The 24,713-nt window shown below is 35.7% G+C and overlaps 1 protein-coding gene across 1 annotated transcript; it reads left to right on the forward strand.

Annotated features, from left to right (window-relative positions):
- Nucleotides 1-407: 407 nt before the first annotated feature.
- LOC135212206 (macrophage mannose receptor 1-like) lies at nt 408-23,930 on the forward strand. Its single transcript, XM_064245649.1, has 14 exons — nt 408-605; nt 1,273-1,443; nt 4,107-4,223; nt 5,071-5,213; nt 6,773-6,863; nt 8,000-8,112; nt 10,690-10,830; nt 12,154-12,331; nt 14,390-14,516; nt 14,640-14,761; nt 14,874-15,035; nt 17,125-17,190; nt 22,961-23,101; nt 23,869-23,930. Exons 1-14 carry the CDS (start codon nt 476-478, stop codon nt 23,928-23,930), a joined length of 1,764 nt encoding a protein of 587 aa, XP_064101719.1. The 5' UTR covers nt 408-475.
- Nucleotides 23,931-24,713: the final 783 nt, after the last annotated feature.

Raw genomic sequence — 24,713 nt, forward strand, 5'->3', positions numbered from 1 at the left:
AGCAATTTACTTGGTATGGTGAAATCAATACCGGAGTGTCAATGGTTTTACACTATCGTTGGATTGAGGAAAACGCGCAAGACTTATCAAAACCCATTTGCTTCAGTATCAGAAGGTAGTGAACACCTTCCGCAGTTTGAAGTTTTTATGTACATGACTCTTGGAATTACTGTAGGGCTCTCCTCTTGAAATGAAGATAAATTAATGTTGTAAAGTTGATCAGAGATCACAGAATTCGTCCTGTATTGAATGATTACTGTGCCTGTGTTTTCGTCTTGTAACTATCATTTACATCCTATATTCCTAGAAAGCTTATTCATCACATTTCTCATATATCAATGCACTAACCGCACATTATCCTACATTAATACTTTGGGATTATCGGTGTGAAAAGTATTCGCATACCTGGTTATTTGATCTTGATAACAAAAATTCCTTCTAATGCAAGCTTACTGTTTATTTACTAATCTTCCAGATGACTAGAATAAGTGACGATGCTTTATGGATCGGTGGTAGGGCTAAATTCGATTCGGGATATGAATGGATTGACGGTTCCCCCTTCGATTTCGACAACTGGGCCCTTGGCGAGCCAAACAATTATCTTGGTAATTATCATCAGACAAACTGTATTCTTATTTTATATATCGTAACAGATTTCAAGTACTTTCTCCCCATTTGATGATATACAATATTTAGACTCAAGGGACTTTTGGCCCTACACAAATTTTCTTGGATTATTCACTATAATTTGTCCCATTTAATTGGTCAGGTACATGCCATCACTCACGCTGAAGTTGACTTAATTTGTTTTGAATCAGAATTACCGACAACAAAATATAGGCACTGAAAATTTTACCAAGCATCGGATACAAAATTACAAATGCATATGTTCGTATATACGTAAACATGCACAGAATTATAAATTTAGATATATATATTATATATATAGAATATATTATATATATATATATCTACACACTTGTAGCATTTAATATCCTGTAGCAAATATTTCCAATTTTCTGCGACTTATCATATCCTCAAAGTTGAAGTACTGATAGTTGACATAATTGTTACTGCGCTGCTCCATTTATTCTTAAATAGAAAGTTGTTTAAGTCATTTACTCTTAGCTGTCATACGGTCAATTTTGCAAAGGAATTGCAATGCTTACATAATGACAGTGTGTGTGTGTGTGTGTTTGTGTGTGCGCAATATTATGCGCATTATTACTTTTACATATAATATAGCATTTAAAACTACTATTATCTCTTCAGATCAAGAGGATTGTATTAGTCTCTACACTCATCGTCTTGGGAACTGGAATGACCTGAACTGCGCTCTTCTGAAAGGTCGAATGTGCAAAAGGGTGCATGGAAGCACTTTGCCTCCTCCCTCTTCTACTCCAGTTCCAGATGGGCACTGTCCAGAGGGATGGACCCACACAGGTAAGAGAGATTAGGGAAGGGTCTCGTAGTTTTCTATAAATTTCACATTTATTTTATTTTATTGTGAAGGTTTATGTGCAAGTCTTATTAAAATCTTTAAATTCCGAAGATGTAAAAGTACATTGTTATTTTCCAAACTCTTAAGATTTCCCTCGGTTACTGCGAGAAGCAACAGAAGGGTAATCTCATTCTAACCTTAGTCCCCGAGTTCCTCAGGTAAGCTTGGGAAGTGACCCATTCTGAAAAGCAGTGTCCGCCTGGTTCCCATGGAAAGTACCAGAAGAAGGCCTCTGACAAATTGGTTACCCAAGGCTTCTCTGGGAATCCCCTCAGGAATGCCTCTACTGAGGATTTTTACTTGGTTTAGTGGTGAATAAAAGACAGCTCCTGTTTCTGAGATTTCTCGAAGATCCGTGTCTATTTATTTTGCCCGCCATTCACTAACTTCCTAAAACTGAGAATTGAATAAATAAATAAATAAAAATATAAAAATGCCATGCCTCAGAAGCCTATGAGAACCAAAATAATCTAAGGATGGATTGTTGGATGGATCCATTGCCTTCTATGAATTGCAGGAAGTGAGGTCCCGTGCCCTTTTCAATATCAGCGTTAATCATATTTAAAATTAGAAACAAACCAAAGGAGTCCGAAGTGACTCATGGGTGCGGTCTGCTAAAGCGGCTCTATTCTGGTGTTTGCTAGGGGAGCCCAAAGGCAACTGGTCCACTGAATGGATTTCTTCCTCAGTGTAGCTGGTGGGCCCAGGGACTCAGATTGGACTGAGACACTCCTGTTGAGTATACCACAGAAATCAGATGGAACCTCAGGGGTTAGGATATCGATGATTTTACATCGTTTTACTTAATTTAGCCCTAAAAAATACCAGCATATATTATTTGCTCAAAGCACGCATCCTCAGATTCAAAACATTTTCATTAAACCTTTCTCTGTCATTTACTTTTAATGCCGAATGTGTATTTGGATTATTTATAATTACTAATTGTGTACGTTTTATGTTTAATACATAGTTGTATTACTGCATTGGGCACTGCTTTTAGCTCATGACCTTTAGTTAAGCTGGCCTGGGAACTCGCTTTCGTGATATTCGTATCTCGAAGAAGGCGGCAGTATAACATTTGTCTGACATACACATGTGACAATCTGTTAGTCTAACATACTAAAATAACAACATAACAGCAGCCAAACTTCCGGACACTTGGAAGTTAGGCTTTTGCTATAAACCTCTCTTTTTTTATGAACTAAAAACACTTTATTTGACAATTTAGTATTGTTTAGATTACTCCTACGTACACTGCTTAATATTTTTATATGAAGTATTCCCACATAATTCTTTTTACCAAATAATGCTATGATGAACCAAGGACTGACGATATGTGAGAATTTGGACAAATGATACGTGGACAAATGTAGGTCTTACCTGCTTTGATTAATTTTTACTAAAACTGCGCTCTTCATCTATCTCGTTCACATGCTATCTTATCTTTGCTGATAGCTGACATATTAACTGGAACGGCTCTATATTCAACACCATGATAAAAAATTGGTGGAGTTTGTACAATGGCTCACTCCTGTGTGGATGCTATGTATGCTCCAAATGATTAGCCTTTTTGAAGGGTGTAATTTTTCGACAAGACTTTATAATTCCCACATACATAAATATGTGGATTTCTTTTGACCTTGTAATAGTGATAGGGAAAATCACATATACTAAGCCATCAAAAAGAGAATAATCACATCACGTCGTCGTTTAATCTGTGCATGGGAATTTGCACATAGGTAAATGAAGTTCTTTGTCCGATATCAGTAAGGTCGTCCAGCTGCTAGAACACTATACAACTTCTGGTAAGATCACCAGTCGCCATGCGGTCGTCGTACCAAAAGTAAGGATTTCTATGAAATTCTTACAGTGACTTAGTAAACATCATCAACATCACAATCTTTTATTTTTCAACTCATCATATCCAAAAAGGTCTCAACTTTTTAACCTAAACGACTTAAAATATCGGAGAAAACATCTGGTTACTAATTTGTCAAAATTGAGTTCTTTATTCTTACAATTACTTTACTAGTAAACATAGTTAACATCATATCCAGTAAGAACTCTAATTAGGTTACGTAAACGACATAAAATATCGGGAAGTCATCTGGTCACTACTTTGTCAAAATTGCAGCATCTTCCTAGGGATACCAGTGTACAACGAAACATGTACTTTAAATTATTCACTTGTATAATTTAAATCGGTTTATGCACTAGACCCCATAAAGTATACATACTGGGAAATTTAAAAACCCAAGAATTATTTTGGGCATCAACTGTTTCTTTTAGGATTTGTATAGCATGGAAAAGAAAAATGTGCATTAAAAACGAACGTTCTCTCCAAAAAAAAAATCGATAAGTTTAGAGCAGCACTTCTCTTGAGACTCTCTGGGCTGCCCTATGTGCAAGAGCCCATGCTGACATAAGGCCAGCTTAATCAAAACTATATCTTGAGACTGATGAAATGTTAAGGTAGCTTCTAAGACATATTATCATGAGAGCAACATTTTCAGGTACTCTAAAAACAATTGATTCTGACATGAGACGATTAACTTGCTGTAAATATGATATGAACATTGTATCACTGTTACTCATTCTTTACAAGGTTCCAAGTGTCTGAAGATGATCTACGAACCTGCGAGTAATAACTATTCTCGAAATGCGTGCAAGGCTCTTCATTCAAATTCGGATCTTGTCAGCATTCATTCCAAACAGGAACAAGGTAAGATGTACATGTTGTTTATAGGTTTCTTAATACTGAATTGTTCTGTTTAACCGCCGTTCATATTTTGCTGAAGCGGATTGTTCCAGTTAGAGACTATCTGAGTTTGAGTACATTGTAAACCTTTTTTTTTTTCTAAAGAAAACTCTTTTTTTTTTGTATGGATTAAATGTAAAGATTACAGGAACTACTTTCTCATAAATTCATCTTGAAAATAGAGTGATAGCTAACATTGCACAATGCGTTTTTTGACATAAAATATTAGCTAATTTTTAATAAATTGGTGGCAGCCTGTTTTGGACTTGAATCACTTCAAGGAAAGGGTATTTTAAGCAATTATATAATAAAGAATTCGTTAGGCACTTAACATAGCAAATAAAACTTTTGTTACAGCTAATAACAATGAATCACTGTTTAATATCAGCTGAATAAGGTATATGTATAAAGACCGCCTACGGAGATTCCTCCCCACGCTTCATAGATGCTCTAGAAGGACACTATCTCAGTCACACCAACAAGTATACTGCATCTGCTACCGGTATACATACATACATCATACATATATTATATATATATATATATATATATATATATATATATATATATATATATATATATATATATATGTGTGTGTGTGTGTGTGTGTGTGTGTGTGTGTGTTTCATGAATTAGAAAAAAACATGGCCAGAGAAATCTATGAAGTGTTACTACCCTCTTAGCCCATGTTTTTTCAATGATTTGCTGTTCAACTGCTACATAATCCTTAAAAATGATCATTGCGATATGTTTTCTGCAAAACTTTGCATGAGGACAAAGTTTAACCATACTATAATCTCTATTTTTGCAGCTCATGTCATGGCAGCCCTTGGTTTATTGGCAAAGAACGCCTGGATTGGACTCAGGCAGGACAGGGAATTTGTGTGGTATGACCAGACACCTGTGACCTTCACAAACTGGGCTTCCGGAGAGCCTGATGGACAAGGTCTTGAGGTAAGGTGCATATAATGGCTTTTTACCTCTGGTCCATAATAACTGAGAGGCTTCTTGCTTTTTTAGTAATAGATATTTGGGCAGGTCACAGTAAGCAAGAAGCCTAATAAATCGCAATGGACAACATGCACCCATTTAGTTGCATAGCATGCACTAGTCACTTCGAATATATTGACACAAAATACAGACAGCTCCGAACACAGGAACAGAACTATGCTTACGTTAAAAAAAATCTGGAATCTCAATGTATATTAATAATGCATGTCGGTTTTTATTATACTACAGTGAATTTTTATTTGCTAATAAAATTAAGCAGCATAAAATATTGCAAATTTTTCCATTATATCTATTAATAAAATTGTATTTTTATTTAGTGCATATTAAGAATCAGCAGTAAATAGGACTTCCATGTTAACTGGCGGGTAAAAGTGAGGAATACATGATTCAATTTGGTACTGAAACAAAGAAAAAACAAATGTGGTTACCTATACACTCACGATCTTGAATAGAATGAGTTGTTGGGTATTTGTTACTAAATAATAATGCCAATGACATACATATCTGTTACCGGTAAATATCTGGTAGTGAAAGTAGACGTCTCCTTAAGCCAATTCATGGATGAGAAAAAGAAAAAAGGTCTTACATTTCAAAAAGGCTAGATCTGAATGATAGCTTGTCTCATACATTCACTTGGAAAGGGTCGCAGATTATTATTATTATTATTATTATTATTATTATTATTATTATTATTATTATTATTATTATTATTATTATTATTCAACTAAGGCAAAGTCTAGAAAAGGCTTGAACAGAACACAATGGCAAAGTGCAAGAAAAGAAAAATACAAACGAAAGAGACGTAAGCAAAGAGAAGCAAATAAATTAAAATATACACAAAATACAATCGAAAAATACCAGAAAAGGTTAATTGAACCCTCAACAGTAACTACACTGGTATTTCTGAATGGGATGCGCCGGAGACGGTTGGGTATATTCATCAAGCAAAAATGTGCTTTGGGGTTGAAACTAGATGTTACTGACGGAGATGCCGGTTCCACTAAACAAATACATTGCTAACATGAAGAGCCTTTGAACCTTGAAATGCTGAAAAATAAGACACCGCTTATACCATATAAAGCTATTCAAAGAAAAGTTAAGGGGGTGTGGTGTAAAGGGAATCAGAACTATTAAAGCGAATATCTATAGTATAGAGCTGCAATCATGATTTGTGTGTCAAGATTTGCCAAGGCAGATGGGAAGATAGTGTTTTACGAGTACAGAAACTGGGAAGACGCACACTTACAAAATTCATCAAAATGTTACGGAAGGTTACAACAGCAAAATTCTTCGATATCTCGTTACCATTTCCATGTCCGTTACTACCCAAAATATCACTGGGCTGTTTGGGTACACCTTGTATTGTCTTCTTGTTGAGAAAGAAGTATTGCTAATGAGTAACTTAGGTTTACATGAATATGAAGTGAACAGCAGTATATAATTATTTATGGATAAAATATGAAATATTCACGTATGACGGAATGTTTTCGTTTTCTTCGCAGGTATATTGCGTAGAGGCCTACTATCACTCTGGGCAGTGGAATGACATAAACTGTGACTACAAAAAGCCTTTCATATGCCAGTTGAATCAAGGTATTAAATTATTTTTCAAAATTAATTTTACATTTAATATTTCTATAAGATATTAATCACTTAATCACTCGCATGTACACACGCACACACAGACACACACACACACACACACACACACACACAGGGTTGGTAACCGAGTGAATCGAACACCCCACAGTACAAACCATCGACCTCCAGTCGACGTTCATAACCATTTGGCTATCAAAGGAAAACAAGTTAATGCCGACTCTGACGTACACATATACCCGTCGAGTGCATGGATTTGTACGTAGCATCGGCATCATCCCACCCCTACCATGACAACCGAATGGTGGTAGTATATCTTAGTTTTACCAGACTACTGATCTGATTAACAGCTCTCCTAGAGTTGGCCCGAAGGATTAGATATTTTTACGTGGCTAGGAATCAACTGGTCACCTAGCAAAGGGATCTACAGCTTATTGAGGGATACGAACCACATCTCAAGAAATGAATTTCTATCACCAGAAATAAATTCCTCTGATTCCGCGTTGGCCGAGCCGAGAATCGAACTTCGGACCACTGGATTGGTAGCCGAGCGCGAAAACCACTCGTCCAACGAGGAACTTAGCCACGTTTGAAACAAGTAGCTACTTATGAATTTTTGTCACATCACTGTAACACTTTATATACAAAACATTATGCTACAAATGTCGTTTAATGTCCAATTCGCGCTTCTTCGGGAATATCACCGAAGGGGAATTATAAGTGATGAATGGTTTGGTACCTAAGTGAACGTCGACTGGAAGTCGTTGGTTCGTGTTATCTAACACTTGTCCCCACAAGGCTATCTCCATTTTACATTTATTTCAATAAATCCATGCTTTCTAACATTACTGTCTTTAAAATCACCAATCACCGCCCTTTTCCTTTTTCCAAAATCAATCATGCACAAATTCAGACTATCCAAAATCTCTCTCTCAATTATTTCTTCTTATTTATGTGGTGCACACCATCACTTTTACTTAATCTAATTCAATAATACCTTTTACCTTTAGAATCCAATGTTCTGTTATATATATATATATATATATATATATATATATATATATAGAATATATAATATATATATCCCTTTATCCCAACCTATTTTAATGGCCTTTCTACTTTACTTCTAGATCCTGATATCCACGAAGATGACCCACCGCTACGATGTGAGACTCCCTTTGACAATTATATTTCCTACAGGGGTTCTTGCTACAGAGCCGTTAGCACAAAAATGACGTGGCAGGTAACGAAAAATGGAGAGAGAGAGAGAGAGAGAGAGAGAGAGAGAGAGAGAGAGTATCTTACCTCTTCTATCTGATAAGTATCTGTTATTTTCAACAGAAGTCATACAAATATTATAAGTAGTCTCGTCATTACAGAAAGGCTGATCCCAATCGCTTGTCTGATATGCTGAGACCAGTAAGCTTTTACCCTTCTGGAACCACCTCTAAAAGGAGACTTGTGGTGAAAATATATGAAATTCATCTTAACAGTTCCGTCCAATATTACTGATCCTGGCTTCTGACATCTCATGTTACCTAGCAGACAAATATCAAAGCACTCTATGATCCTTGTCTCCAAGGAATTATTTATTTTACTCTAATTCCCAGATTTAGAAAAGCACACAAACGTCTTCGTGAATCTTTAATCTATTTGCATTTCAATTCAATCGTCATTTATTCCCTTCATATGGCCTATACAACGGAGCCTCTCTCTCCCTATATGGATATAAATCGAATTAGAATGTGGACTCATCAAAACTTCCACAATTGTTTCTGTGATACCAGTGCACTCCCACGATCTTTCTCAAACAGCAGCAAAGAAGGCTATCATGTCTTGAGTTGGTGGGGATCGATGACCCATTCATGCTATAAAGGAATCATGATAACACCCAAAGTTTGAACTGTCTCTATTCGAAGGGCAGAATGATAATTTCAACATACATTTCTATATCAGGCAAACATTTGAGAAAATAATAAATCTAAGATTGTCAACGTTTCTAATCGAATCATCATCCTAGCAAAAATAACTTAAACCATCCATTCTACAAGTAAATAGATTAGATTAGTATTAACTTAAATGTATGATGTAACGCTTACAAATAATAAATGCTCATGAGGTCAGTGACAGCAGATATTTCCTGTGACTTTTACATCATACGATACCTTGGCTTTTATATCCTCAAGAAGGAATAATTTAATGTTTTTAACATATGTCAGAAAAATCCTATTACTTGCCTTGTTGAAAAGTGTCAAGAGCTTCTATGAATGTAATGATGGTGGGGAAGGGCGCATATATTTTTATTGTGTTTGCCTTAAGGAGAAAAAAAATCCGCAAGTCAGAAGTCATACTGACTTTTAAGATAAAGTGATTGTAATCTTGGTGAGATTGAACCTGACAAAACTTTTATCTGCTATGATAGAATAGTTCACTTTCAGGGATGTTCAAATTTAGAATGTACAGTCCTCAGGCACAGTTTTTAATGCCCAGCAGATGCCAAATCACCACTGAAGATGTCAAAATTGACCCCTCATCTTAAAGCCCTAAAAATTCCCGTAGGTAAGCCATCAATTCTAAGTGATTTCTAGCTAGAAACTACCATGACTGCCACCTTAGTTTTTTTGGAATTAGGAAAGGTAAGTGCAAAAAATATTTGCATTCACTTTCTCATAATGCTGTCACTCTCAGCATCAATACTGACATTGAGTTGAGAGATCATTCCAGAACTGTTTTGCACATATTCTATTAATCCTCAGAAAGTTGTTGGATGATACATGAACTGCATTCAGTCACTTGATTTGATACGTACCTACCGTTACTGAAAGAGGGATTTCTGTTTTCCCCTCTGCCTTATACTTTAACCAGTCAGCATATTTCCCTGCCAACAACCCAAAGCCAATCAGTAGTGCAAAATGATTTATCTCATGAATTTCATGTTCTGCTGTGCATCTGCGTACAGGATTAAAAAGAATGACATTTCGTTTACAAAGTCCAAAGTTGCAGTAAACCATGGTATAGTGAATAAAATTAATCTGATGACAATGATTGAATCTTGGAGGTCTCCATGATGTGTTTCTGCTTAGTTAAGAAATAAAAAAACTGTTCCTCAAGAGAAAAACAATGAACATTTCTTATTCCAATATCCAACATACTTTCTGTCAAGGAAATGTCCAAGGATTTAGCCAGAAGCACCTCATGCACTGAAGTTTCCCAAGACAACTAGATGATTTCTTTTGGGTCATTCATTGAATTCATTTTAATATATGTCCTTTATCTGACTGTTTGAATCAAGATTTATAACTAGACAGTGAATAGAGTTACAAGGTTTTAGTCCTTTTGATTCTTAATGATTTAATGTTATGTTGTATGATTAGTACATATATTTGTATTTTCATTTATAAAACCTACTGTATAATTCAATATAAATATGTTTATATATTGGTCACACACTAAACTCTTTCAACTCCCTGATCTTAACATTGGATACATTTTCAACTGCAAACTTTGAAATATGGAATAGGAAACAATAAAAGCTAACCATTCAAAACAAGTATTGAAACCAAGTTTATGATGAGTTGAACTGATAACTTATGTAGTACTGCGAGGGATGAAAATTGACTTCAGCTCAAATATATCAGTAGAATTCAGTTGTTAATAAAGCTGAAATGGGTCCAACCTTACTCAGGTAATGTGATGTGAGCACTTTTTCCTTTTGAGTTTAAAATACGAAAATTACTGGTTATATAATATATATATATATATATATATATATATATATATATATATATATATATATATATATATATATATATATATATCTTTTCAGGAAGCAGAGAAAACTTGCCAAAATGATGGATCCCACTTGGCTTCCACTCACGATCTGGCAGAAAATGCTTTAGTGTGGACTCTCAGTCAAAATATGGGATTCAAGTCTATATGGATCGGTTTCAACAATATTCAGGTAAATATTAAAGTATATATTCATTGTTATCAAATTCAAACGTTTGATCAGATATAAAATTATTCGTAACCGAAACATTTTATGCATTTCTGAATAAGTAACATTTTCTGGCTATGGGATATATATCAGTGTTCTTTAAACTTCCACTATGTATGAAATAAGACTCCTTGTTTTCTCGCTCTTATGAATAAAGAAATTATCCAACACCCAGGGTATAATCCTGCTACCGGACATCAGAATTTACTTCATATTTCTTGCGCATGAATCTAAGGCTTTATAGTAACAAGAATATCCAAAAAGTGTGAAGAATTCGAAAAGGTAAAGAGTGCATTTTGGCTATTACATAACAATACATCCAATATTAAGAAAAAAAAACTTGCTAAAATGGGTTAGTTTCTATTCACCATTCAATTACTTCCATATGATAACAGGTACAATATTTTGAGAGGGTGCAGTAGTCTGATAAATTCGTTTTCCTTGATTTGATATGGAGATCGTGGTCCTAATATTCGTGAGGCTATAATCTCGTTGACCGAAGATTGTTTCAAGATCATCTCATTTGAAACTTGCACCCCTTTCAGCTGTTAGTTTGACTACTACTGCTGTTTAATCACGAGATTGACAGAGCACAATAATTATTTCTAGCCTCTCCTCCTAGTGTTCTATATGATTTTTTCAGGAGTGCGACAAATTCCGTTTATCATTACTTTGGAGTAAGAATATTTTACAGCACTGTGAGGATGTCATGATTTATTTTGTTTGAAAAAATCACACATTTTCCAAAGTGTCGATGGAAACAAAACCCACTTCTTACAATATTTTTCCCTTATAAATGTTGGTGTCAGTGAAGTAAGTGCTGCTTTGGTTCGTCTTCATCCAGTACAAGATACCAAGGCTTTGTCCTGGCTGTACTTTGCTGTCTCTGCCTCGTTGTTAAATACTACAGTCTACCTCCATCTGTTAGATGCCCAGCGATTTATCTATCTCGTTGCAGAGAATGGTACTGATTCAAATGCCGCAGACTATCATCGTTTCTTCAGAAAACAGAAAACTACTGTAACTCTTTCATTGTTGCACTTAACTTATGTTGTATATCTGAAAAAGCCTGGTGTATGGCCCCTTTAGGTTAAATTATACACACACAAACACACACACACTACACACACACCACACACACAAACATATATATATAATATATATATATATATATATATATATATATATATATATATATGTTTGTGTGTGTGTGTGCGCGCGCGCGCATGTATATGCGCGAAGGTCAAAGTAATATAGGCAGCTATTTTCTTGATTTTCTTTTTTCAGGATAATAAAGTATTCAAGTGGTCTGATGGCTGGCCTTCATTCTACACCAATTGGGCTAAGAATCAGCCAGACATCAGTGCAGCTAATCAAAGCTGCGTCAGGCTGGACGTCGAGAATGGACTCTGGTACACTACTTCTTGTGCTGAATCTCGTTCCTTTGCATGCAAATTCAAAGATGGTCAGCACTTTATCCTTTTTTTCTATTCTTAATAATTATAATCAGTTTTCGGTGACACTTGATATCAATGGCTTTGATAATTATGAGGAACGTGTAAGTTGTTTAGATGGTCATTATGGAGCGAGCAATTTAAATGATTAAATTACTTGAAAGACGAACTATTTAGGCATGAAATACAATTTTATTTGCTATCATTCTGTAGAATACATTTCCCATGAGATGCCGAGTAATTTTATTCTGCAAAAATATTAATTAGAAATAAAAAAAAATGTTAAGCGGTGAGACTTAATGAGGAGGTGGTTTCCTTTTAAGGCACAACATACAATAAAACTATGACTTAAATAAAACCATGCATGGGCCTAACATAGTTTTGTACTGTTCATGTTCTCTTATATCACTAACTGTTTACATTATTTGTTTTACAAGAAAAATGTAATCAATTTCTGCAACTAATGTTACACTGGGATATAAAGCAAAATATTCGCGCATATTTTATGATAACTTTCAGTTCCTAAGAACATGGAAGAAATCCAGCTATCAAAAATAGCATCGGGAGCTCCATAACATAAATCACGCTTTACAAGTTGAGTTTCATCTCTTATGTAGTTCAGCGTGAAGGTGGAAGGTTTTGAGATGTCTCTCAGCATCATCATTATTTTTATACTTGAAAAAATGAACAAAAATAGCAAGATTCCATTTAGTGCCTTTGTTTTTGTTTTCTTTATACTTTAAAAAAAAAATTTCACATTACTGAATAACTGTTCCTAGTTTCTTACAATGATACAACTATGTCGTAAGACTTAATTAGTGCAAGCACTCAATAATAAATATGCATAATATAATAGAACTAAAATATAGGGAACTGAACACCGAACTAAAACTGAACACTAAAATAAGTACTCTTAGATTATAAAGTAATAACTACCGCGGAGTCTAACATATCCATAGTTAAGAAAGTACATTCAAATTTGTCGCATTATTTCTTCCCAAAACGACCTTCCTTGTAACGAACTCCCCTGATTTACTGATCTTAGATTCTTCTTTCCTACCGTTATCCCTACATTAAGGGTTCGGTTGCCTGATGCGCTTTAAAACATCAGGCATGGTTTATTGTTTGGCAAAGGGGATTTCACGACCGCATCCCCTTTGGCTGTCATCAACCACAGTTATTGGCGGTGGGCCTCGCCTTTGACTAAAAAGTCCATCTGCAAGGCAGTAGTTCCCAGTTATTGGCGGCGCGCCTGGCCTTTCACTAAGAAGTAAGACTGCAAGGCAGCAACTGTCCTAAAATTGTAGTCGCCTTTTACGACACGCAGGATCTACGGTGGTTGTATTCTTACACCCCTACCATAGGGCATATTTACTTGGCAATCTAAGACTTTTATATATTCTGAAGATCTGATCATTTCTAAAATCTGAAATTAATCCGAGAGATACTTTCTGTTCAATAGGCTCCAACATCTAAGTGCCTCAAAGTAAACTGTCCTTTCATTTTACAGCCCTAATATAACACCATCTGGATCGAATAAGATCCCCTTACCTTCAAAACATCTTTTATCTTTCTTAAGTTACTGCAACTATCTGGCTAGAGACATGTACGCAAACTCAATGTAAACTTATTAATATGTGATACAGATCTCACTTAACTGGAAAAGGAACAACGACGGCCGAGTTTCATAAAATTAACATAAAAGTCTTGCCTCCTTCCAGCCCGATTAGGGAATATATCATAATTTACTGTCTCTGAAGCCAATATTCCACTTGCTCCATTCCATGTAATTGTTTACACTTTTTTGGTCTTTTCCAGGCCACGAAAGTATCAATTGGTTATAAGATGTAAAGAGATAGTGCTTTTGTAATCTCGTATGCGTTGCGAGATGCTTTTGAAGTAGAAATACACAATTTCGAATATTTAATATATACCAATATTTGGCCTTAAATCGCAATACGTTCTCTGAGAATTTATATTTATATATCGTTAAAAATGATAACTTAGATGATGAGTAATAATTAAAACGCTTTGAATTACTGAAACTGACTTCACCTAACATTTCACAGGAGCTGTACCTACCCCTGACCCACCTGTTACTGGCTTCTGCCCTGATGAGAGATGGTTGGATCTCGGTGGTGGTTACTGTTATCTTATCGTGAAAGATACAAAATCGTGGAATGAGGCAAACATGAAGTAAGTCATTATATACTAACGGCCTTTGCAGACTACAAGGGTAAAAATATGAAACGAACCAGAGAGAATGAAGTAATGACATAGGGCAAAAAAAAAAAAAAAACTCTCTTCTCTTTGTTACAGTTGCGTAAAGGAGAACAGTAATCTGGCGTCTATTCATTCTGAGGATGAAATGAAACTACTTTTGATGGCCATCAAAGATTCCGGGAACCCAGTCTGGATAGGCCTCATCCAGAAAATTGACGGTAAGAAATTTTTCATCAGTGATGTTCTTTCTTGTTGTATTTGTCTTGAAATTCTTTAAATTAGAAGTCTCTTTTACACATGCTTTCATATACTGACCTCTCGTTGAAGCAGGTTTTGGATGGAGTGATGGGTCTGGCCTTGACTTCGTCAACTGGGATGACGGGGAGCCAAGCAGTGATGAAGAACAATGCGCTCAGGTGGATCCTGGTCAAGGCACTTGGAATGACGCAGATTGTTCGTCTGTCTTGCAATCCGTGTGCAAAAAAACCAAAAGTAAGTTGCTATGCTTTTCCTAAATTAAATCATTCTTTTCATGGGCATAATGTCATGATTATTTGTTATGCAGCACCAGCATGCTCATGGAAACGTTTGCAACTACTAAAATAGCATATACTCGTCTGCTGATGGCATAAGTTTCCAAATTTCACTGCCGAATCCAGGTTTAACCACCAAGTTTGGCAGCCAATCAATGGCGCCCTCATTGTCACATGCTTATATCACTCATTCACTTATTTCTGGCTATGTTTCCTAGACCACCTGTAACTAGGTCTCTGTCTGCATGGCATGTAAAATGGGACAGGTCCCATGAACAAAGCCTCCCTGAGAATGTTGTTTAATTGGAACTTCAATTATCCAATTCTTGTATTTTTAATAATTTACTCACATTTTAATCTACTTATTCATTAACTTGGTTATTCACTTTTCATTTTCTAATGACTGATCTCTTCTTCCTGTTTTCCATTACCTTCTGTTACTTCCTTGTAATTAAGACCATATTCTTTGAAAACTTGAATTTTAAGTCAATGGCTCCTGTGGTTCCTTGTTTTCCTTAGGAAATAGGGTTCTTCGTTTCTGGAATAATAATGATAATGATAATTGTTTCCTAAATTCATGCCTGTAATTTTCCTAACACTAGTGACCTTAGAGCAACCTGATAGACCAGGTTCTCTCATAGACACCCAAGGAAAAAAAAAACATAAATATTAAAAAAGAAGCTAGCCCCTGATGAATAATGGGCTAAATGGTTGTGTCTACTGCTATAAGATGATCTGGTATCTGAACCTTCACAGGATGTCCATGTAGAAGCAAGCAAACACAAATGTTAAAAGCTTTCATGTATCCCACCCGTTTTGATCGAACCATCTGTCTGGTTTCAGGGAGCGGATAATAATTCCATCTCTGTAGCATCAGAAGTTCAGCGAAAAGAAGAGTTGTTCCTAGACACACACTTTCCCCAGATCACACGCTGGCTCAATGCGCAATGTGAGAGGATTATAGTATATTCCTGTACACATACTTGATAGCTTAGCTCTCTCTGCCATCATCTGCCTGCATCCATCGAGCCCTTACCTGGCTCAACTCTAGGATGAGGACAAAGGCATCCTGTGACAAACTCAAGTCCCTCCTTAGATTACAAGAACTTGACGCTGAGAAAAGACCTAAGAAAGTCACTCAGAGAAAAATGTGGCTCAGCACCCTTTTCAACAACATCCAAGATGCCTTTCCCAGTGGTGTAAGTATACTTACGATGGATCTCTTAAAGAGAGTGGATGAGTTCCAGGAGGCCTTCGAGGCCTTGCAACACACCGCATCTGCAAAGCAACAAAGGACCAGGCACACACACCGACAAGAATAAACTACCATCGTGTACAATATACCATATACTAGGAAAAAACTCAGTAACATAAACACTGTACATTCCTCCTTTATGGCTCTTTTAAGGAATTCAATTGTATATATGCAAATAATACTAACGTCTAAAACGTATATCATGTAAAATTAAACAAGGCGAGGAAAGAGTGCAATACAATCAAACCTAGGACTGTCGCAGACCTATGACATGAGGCTATAGCACAAGCCTAGATCTGAGAAGTACAGTTAATGTAGTCACCACCTGGCATATGGTAATAAAATGCATTAGTTGAAGTTAACTTAAAGCCACGAATAGATTTACTAATAGCCACGTCACTGATGAGCAACATAAATGAGAAGGGCTTGCTTTGAGCACCACCAACATCATGTGCAGAAAATGAAAATTTGCAAGGATTCTCATTCTAGAAAGCTAATAATCACCAATATCATTTCTACAGTGAATTAAAATGTTCTTCAAACTTCTTGGATTGTTTGCAATCTATGATTCCATCAGTATGGGTCACCTTAAGCAAATCTTCTTATTATGACCAACAGTTGATTTTTTTATGGAATCTGGTGTCACAATGAGGACGGTCATATGCACTGACATTTATGATCAGGAGTCTTACCTTATTATCGAGGTTCAAGATAATACATCTACAAATTTTTTGGTCTTTAAACTTACTTACTGCACTTAGCTTTCTTTATTTTCGCTTTGGTTTCTTTCCAGCACGAATTCCAGAACCAACGAATCCTACGCTGCCTCCAAGGCCAGGCACAACAACTCATCCACCTGGTAAGTAAGACCTTAGCTACTCCTAAAACTTTATATCTCAGGGAAAAAAAGGGATGACTGAGAAATATATTATTTAGGTAGAGAAAATAATTTTTACTATTGTGTAAACCAAAATGGAGTATGGTTAATGCTCACCACACACACACACACGCACACACAACCACACACACACACACCACACACACACGCACACACACACACCTATACACATATATATATGACTGCGAAATATATTCTGCTAAAACAGAATTTTATCTGATGAAAGGAGCACATAAAAACGCCAAAATGCAGAAAGTAAATACTATGTTTCAGGACCAAACTGTCTATCTCATCAGGTAAGGGATAACTGAGAAACGTTAGTGAAAACGCGATATTTTATACAAAGGGGTCACAGGTCAGCCGTTTTAAGTCATCCCCGTTGACAATCTCCCTTTAATCGTTGGTTGGAGGAAAATTTTATCTATAATATCTGTATCCAAACCTATTGGTATAAATACCGCTATTTCTGTAACTTTTCTCATTTATCCCTACCTGATGAGAGAGAGTTTGGTCTCTGGATTATAATATTTACTTTATACATTTTGGCGTTTTTATGAGCTCTTTTCATTATAATGCATATATATATACATACATATATACACACATATATATATACATATATATACACATATATAAATTATAATTGTGATTTTCAGCTTATATATATATTAATATATATAATTATATCTATTATATATATACTTATATATATATATTTTATATATTATATATATATATATATATATATATACATATATATATATATATTATATATACTATATATATATATATATATATATATATATATATATATATATATATATATATATATTTCGAGCTACAATGTCTTTTAATAATTCTAATTCGCTCTAACCTCGGAATTAATTAATATTTTCATCATATGCTTAACTGAAGGGGTTAATTTTTTCTCGATATAGATTTACCTGTACTTGGGCGCGAACGCAGGTAGATTATAAATCCAGGACCGTCAGTGGAAGCGATACCACCCAACCCCGCGAGAGGCTTAAAAGGTATATGTCGTCTCTCATCTCAAATACTTTCTCGCGCTGAAGTATTCGTTGGTTTGGAGACAACATCAACCCGCCTCGACTCCGGTAGTTAAGTAGCGCTTTTGACAACACGTAGCATTTTACATAAGTCATATCACATTACCGTGATTCATATACATATAATCGAGCTACAATGTCCTTTAATATCTAATTCGCTCTAACCTCGGAATTAATAATATTTTCAATATATGCTTAACCGCAAGGGGAATTTTTTCTCGATAATAGATTTCCCACCCTGTACTTGGGCGGCGAACGCAGGTAGATTATAAATCCTAGGACCGTCAGTGGAATAAGCGATACCACCCAACCCTGCGAGAGGCTTAAAGGTATATGTCGTCTCTCCACCTCAAATACTTTCTCTGCGCTGGTGAAGTATCGTTGGTTTGGAGACAATCATCCACCCGCCTCGACTCCGGTAGTTAAGTAGCGCTTTTGACAACACGTAGCATTTTACATAAGTCATATCAATAATTGCCGTGATTCATATACATATATCGAGCTACATGTCCTTTAATATCTAATTCGCTCTACCTCGGGATTAATATATTTTCATATATGCTTAACCGAAGGGTAATTTTTTTCTCGATAATAGATTTACCCCGTACTTGGGCGTGAACGCAGGTAATTATAATCCAGGACCGTCAGTGAAGCGATACCACCCAACGCGAGAGGCTTAAAGGTATATGTACGTCTCCTCACCTCAAATACTTTCTCGCGCTGAAGTATTCGTTGGTTTGGAGACAACATCAACCCGCCTCGACGTCCGTAAGTTAAGTAGCGCTTTGACAACACGTAGCATTTTACATAAGTCATATCACATTACCAGGATTCATATACATATATCAAGCTACAATTGTCCTTTAATATCTAATTCGCTCTACGCTCGAATTATATATTTTTCATATATGCTTAACCGAAGGGGAATTTTTTCTCGATAATAGATTTACCCATACTTTGGGCGCGAACGCAGGTAGATTATAAATCCAGGACCGTCAGTGGAAAGCGATACCAACCCAAGCCGCGAGAGGCTTAAAGGTATATGTCGTCTCTCACCTCTCTCTGCGCCCAAGTTACAAGGTAAATCTATTATCGAGAGAAAAAATTCCCCTTCGGGTTAAGCATATATGAAATAAAAAGATTAATTCCCGAGGTAGAAGTCGAATTAGATATTAAATGGACATTGGTAGCTCGATATATGTATATGAATCACGGTAATGTCAGATTTACTTATGTAAAATGCTACGTGGGTTTTGTCCCAAAAAGCGCTACTTAACCGTAAACCCGGAGTCGAGGCGAGGGTTGATGTTGTCTCCAAACCAACGAATTACTTCAGCGCGAGAAAGTATTTGAGGTGAGAAGACGACATAATACCGTTTAAGCCTCTCGCAGGTTGAGGGTTGGTATCCGCCTTCCACTGACGGTCCTGGATTTATCAATCTACCTGCGTTCGCGCCCAAGTACAGGTAAATCTATTATCGAGAAAAAATTTCCCCTTCGGATTAAGCATATATGAAAATATATTACTTCCGAGGTAGAGCGAATTAGAGATTAAAGGACCATTGTAGCTCGATTTTATATGTATATCAATCACCGGTAATGTGATATTGACTTATGTAAAATGCTACGTGTTGTCAAAAGCGCTACTTCAACTACCGGAGTCGAGGCGGGTTGATGTTGTCTCCAAACCAACCGAATACTTCAGCCGCGAGAAAGTATTTTGAGGTTGAGAGACGACATATACCTTTGAAGCCTCCTTCGCGGGTTTGGGTGGTTATCGCTTCCACTTGACGTCCCTGGATTTATAAGCTAACCTGCGTTCGCGCCCAAGTACAGGTAAATCTATTATCGAGAACAAAAATTCCTTTCGGTTTAAGCATATACATGAAAATATAATTAATTTCCGAGGTAGAGCGAATTAAGATATTAAAGGACATTGTAGCTCGATATATGTATTAAGAATCACGGTAATGGTGATTAGACTTGATGTAAAAGTGCTACCGTGTTTGGTCAAAAGCGCTACTTAACTACCGGAGTCCCGAGGCGGGTTGATGTTGTCCTCCAAACCAACGAATACTTCAGCGCGAGAAACGTATTTGAGGTGAGAGACGACAAGAATACCTTTAAGCCTCTTCGCGGTTGGGTGGGTATCGGGCTTCCACTGACGTTTCCTGGATTTATAATCTACCTGTGACTGTTTTCGCGCCCAAGTTACAGGTAAATCTATTATCGGAGAAAAAATTCCCCTTCGGTTAAGCTTAATCGAAATGAAAATTATTAATTCCGAGGTTAGAAAGCGAATTAAGATATTACAAAGGACATTGTAGCTCGATAATATGTATTTAATGAATCATCGGTAAATGTGATATGGAACTTATTGTAAAATGCTACGTGGTTGTCAAAAAGCGGCTACTTAATTACCGGAGTCGAGGACGGGTTTGATGTTGTTTTCTCCAAACCAACGAATACTTCAGCGCGAGAAAAGTAATTTGAGGTGAGAAAGACGACATATACCTTTTAAGCCTCTCGCGGTTGGGTGGTAATCGCTTCCACTGACGGTCCTGGATTTATAATCGACCTGCGTTCAGCGGCCCAAGTACAAGGTAAATCTATTATCGAGGAAAAAATTTCCCCTTCGGTTAAGCATATATGACAAAATATATTAATTCCGAGGTAGAGCGAATTAGATATTAAAAGGACATTGTAGCTCGGGAATATATGTATATGAAATCGACGGTAATGTGATATTACTTATGTAAAATGCTACGTGTTTTGTCCAAAAGCGACTACTTAACTACCGGAGTCGAGGGCGGGGGGGTTGATGTTATCTCCAAACCACACGAATACTTTCATGCGCGAGAAAAGTTAGTTTGAGGTGGAAGAGACACATATACCTTGTTTAAGCCTCTCGCGGTTGGGTGGTATCGCTTCCATTCCACTGACGGTCCCTGGGATTTATAATCGAACCTGCGTTCGCCGCCCCAGTTACCAGGTAAATCTATTATCGAGAAAAAATTCCCCCTTCGGTTAAGACAATATATTGAAAATAATTAATTTTCCGAGTGTAAGTAGCGATTAGATATTAAAATGGACATTGTAGCTTTGATATATGTATATGAGAATCAACGGTAAAGTGGGGGTTGGATATGACTTATATATATATATATATATATATATATATATATATATAGATATATATATGTATATATATGAGTGATGAGGTGAAGCAAGAATAAGAAAAAACAAAAAATAACACGGAAAACTTTACATTATTCACGAGTAACAGTAGGTGGCAATGTATGGAGGGATACACACGCACGCACACGCACGCACACACACACACACACACACACACACATATATATATATATATATATACATAATATATATAATATATATATATATATATATATATATATATATATATGTGTGTGTGTGTGTGTGTGTGTGTAAATGAAATTAACATGGAACTGCAACCGTATTGACTAAAAATTACATAACCAGCATTTGTAATAAAGAATACCACGGCAAAAAAAATTACGAACTGACAAAAAATATTATACAAACTTCTTAGCAAAACGCTACCAACTAACAAGGTCATTTTGGTGTTAAGCTAATCCCAAAGACTGGTTAATTAAACATTCTCAAGACACAAGTGTAATCTTACTCGTGTAAACAGTGTGAGCTGAATTGCCTGCCTCACTAGACGTAAAACGTACTTTGTACTTTAGAGAGAATATTCTGAAAAAAAATATACTAATTATATAATATGAAACAATTTGGGGGGGAATTAATTATTAATATAACAACTAATATGATGTTCATATATTTAGCAAACATGATGCCAGGGATGAGTATCTAGAAACAAAAGCAGAGCGAAGGGAAATACAAGACTTCAACTGGAACTTTCATATCATCTAGTAATGACCAATTCACACTGAACAGATAGTTCTGAATCCTTGGAAGTTCAAAAAATCTTGCATATCATATGATAAGGATACTCGTATGTGATCAAGCTATAAACCACTACCATCCCTGATAGTTCTGCAATCTAAAAATAAGTAAATAAATTCACATGATGTTTACCTCTTTAGTAGTTGTATAAATCATTCCTTCAGGGTAATAAGGACACTATCTTTCCCAGTCAAAGCCACAAATCAAACTTTAATCGTTGTGGTCATAAATTATGGGCGATTTTTCTTCTGTGATAACAAGCAAAAGAGGTTTTTCCACCATCTTTAAAAATGGACAAGAAACGCAAGTTAAGATGCTTTACATTTAGAATAAATCAGCCGGCTCGGCTGATTTTGGGCCCAGAAAAATTAATTTGAGAAAGTTTTGATGCTACGGGCTAAATTGAGAGGAGACCTTCATATAATAGTTGAAAGAATTCAAGCAAAATATAGTAAATTTGGTCATCGAATTTTTGCCACATTATTTTCTTCTTCAGGGACACTTAAACCATATTTTAGCCAGAATGGACCCAAGTTTGTAAACAGAATGCACTGGACGTCGATTGCTTGAAAGTTTCACAGAGGTAGAACATTATGATAATGACGATGATGACGTGACTGTAACAGTCATCAAAATAATGATTATTGTAGTTTCTTTAATACTAAGATAACATGTTAAAGAAGACTGAATCTGATATCGCTCTCCAACAGATGGTGGAAGTGGTCTCAGCAGTGGTGCAATAATTGGAATAGTGACATCTGCGCTCGTCATAATAGCAGGTGTTGGTTTCATTGGGCTGACATTTGTTAACAAAAAGAGAAGCAGAGAAAACTACGCTCCGTTTACAGCAAGTAAGTAACTAAAACATTTTACTGATGTAATTAACAATCAGTACGAGCTCGATTGCGTTTATGTACAGCTTTTGCATAATGTTAACATTTTCAGCTTAATGCTACAATTTCAATAATGGTATATATTCTTTCCATCGGTCATAAATAACACGGAATTTGCTCTTTATATTTTTCAGTTTCTTACTATTTGAACACTAAACGTGTATGCTAGATACAAAAACTAATATGAATTCCCCTCATTATGTTTTGTTCCAATGTTTATAAACCTTGGGTTTTCCTATTCTACATAAGTCTGTATAAGATATTATGAACAAAATTACTTCACGTAATTCTGAAAGGTGGGGCCTAAGAAAAGGAAATACATATGACACTACATGAAACGACTTCATAGGTGACATTAAAAAAAATGGAAAAACTTGCTGAATAAAATTCAGCATAAAACTTATTGGCAGATTTTGAGAACTGTACAAAGATGTATATTGGAAACAATAACAACCAATTCTTTTTAACTTATTACCTTTATTCTTGGCGATATTGACGTTGATTGCATTTGTGTAATAGGAGTATTATTTCATCATTTGCTATTTACATTCCGTAATGCTGTTTCTCTTGTATCAAAAACCTAAATAAATCCATAATTTTACAGGTCTGTATCTGGTACCATACGAAAACGTAACGATAACTGAACTTATACTCTCATATCTTATTGTTCCCTTTGGCATTCAGTAAAGAGCATTTTATTTTCTAACTCACATCTTTTCTTTTAGGTTTTGGGGGACAGTCAGCCTCTAGAGTAAACATCACGACCCTTGATACGACAGATGCGTAAACATAACTTATTTATGGTATTTTATTTATTTCTTACGATTCTTTTTTTCTTACGTATCGGTTAGTGTGTCTGTCGCAAGAAGATAAAATTAAGTTCATCTGGAGAAAAGAGGTTGTGATAAAAAATGGTAAATCAAGTAATGTATAATTCTATCCGTTTTCTATTGCAATATTTAGGGCACTATTCCCTAAACAAAGTTTAACTTAACTGTGTATTTTAATTTAAGATTTTTAAAGGCCAATAAATTATTCGAGTATAAGAGTTACTTCTATCCTTAATTTTTTTCTACTTGATGAATGAATGATAACTACTCTTCGGTGGAGTTTTACATCATTTCACGACGCTGAAACAAACTGATTTTCAACGAACAACATAAATAACAACAATCTTGTTATAAAAGTGACAAGCTTTTTATAATATTTATGTTTCTTTACCGCAATTTCTCTTCAGGTTGCAATGATTACTGCATCCTGGTAAAATAAATGCTCACCCAGCAAAAGAAGTAGACGTTTTATATCTACATTTTAACAGAGTGACTAATATGAGGTTTCTTGTGCTCAACATGTTTTTAATGGTTCCGAAATCTAAAGGTTTTTCCTCCTAAATAATAATTCTTCTTCAGGGCTACTTGGGTAAAGAGAAAGGAAATTTTCACGACATTACACCGTACACTTCTTGTCGTTATTTTGTAAAGCAAAATAGTGAAATATTATTGAAAATCTATCGTGATTAAAAATAATCATGATAACATGTATCCTTGTATATTTGTTGACACTGCAATCT

The sequence above is a fragment of the Macrobrachium nipponense genome, chromosome 40, assembly GCF_015104395.2.
Source record: "Macrobrachium nipponense isolate FS-2020 chromosome 40, ASM1510439v2, whole genome shotgun sequence".
Taxonomy (NCBI): Eukaryota; Metazoa; Arthropoda; class Malacostraca; order Decapoda; family Palaemonidae; genus Macrobrachium; species Macrobrachium nipponense.

What these genes read in the sequence shown, in the direction of transcription:
- LOC135212206 (XM_064245649.1), top strand. Translation starts at nt 476, where the DNA reads ATGACTAGAATAAGTGACGATGCTTTATGGATCGGTGGTAGGGCTAAA. An exon ending in TCATTCCAAACAGGAACAAG is followed by an intron (nt 4,224 to 5,070) that starts GTAAGATGTACA and finishes CTATTTTTGCAG; the next exon opens with CTCATGTCATGGCAGCCCTT. An exon ending in CCTCATCCAGAAAATTGACG is followed by an intron (nt 14,762 to 14,873) that starts GTAAGAAATTTT and finishes TCGTTGAAGCAG; the next exon opens with GTTTTGGATGGAGTGATGGG.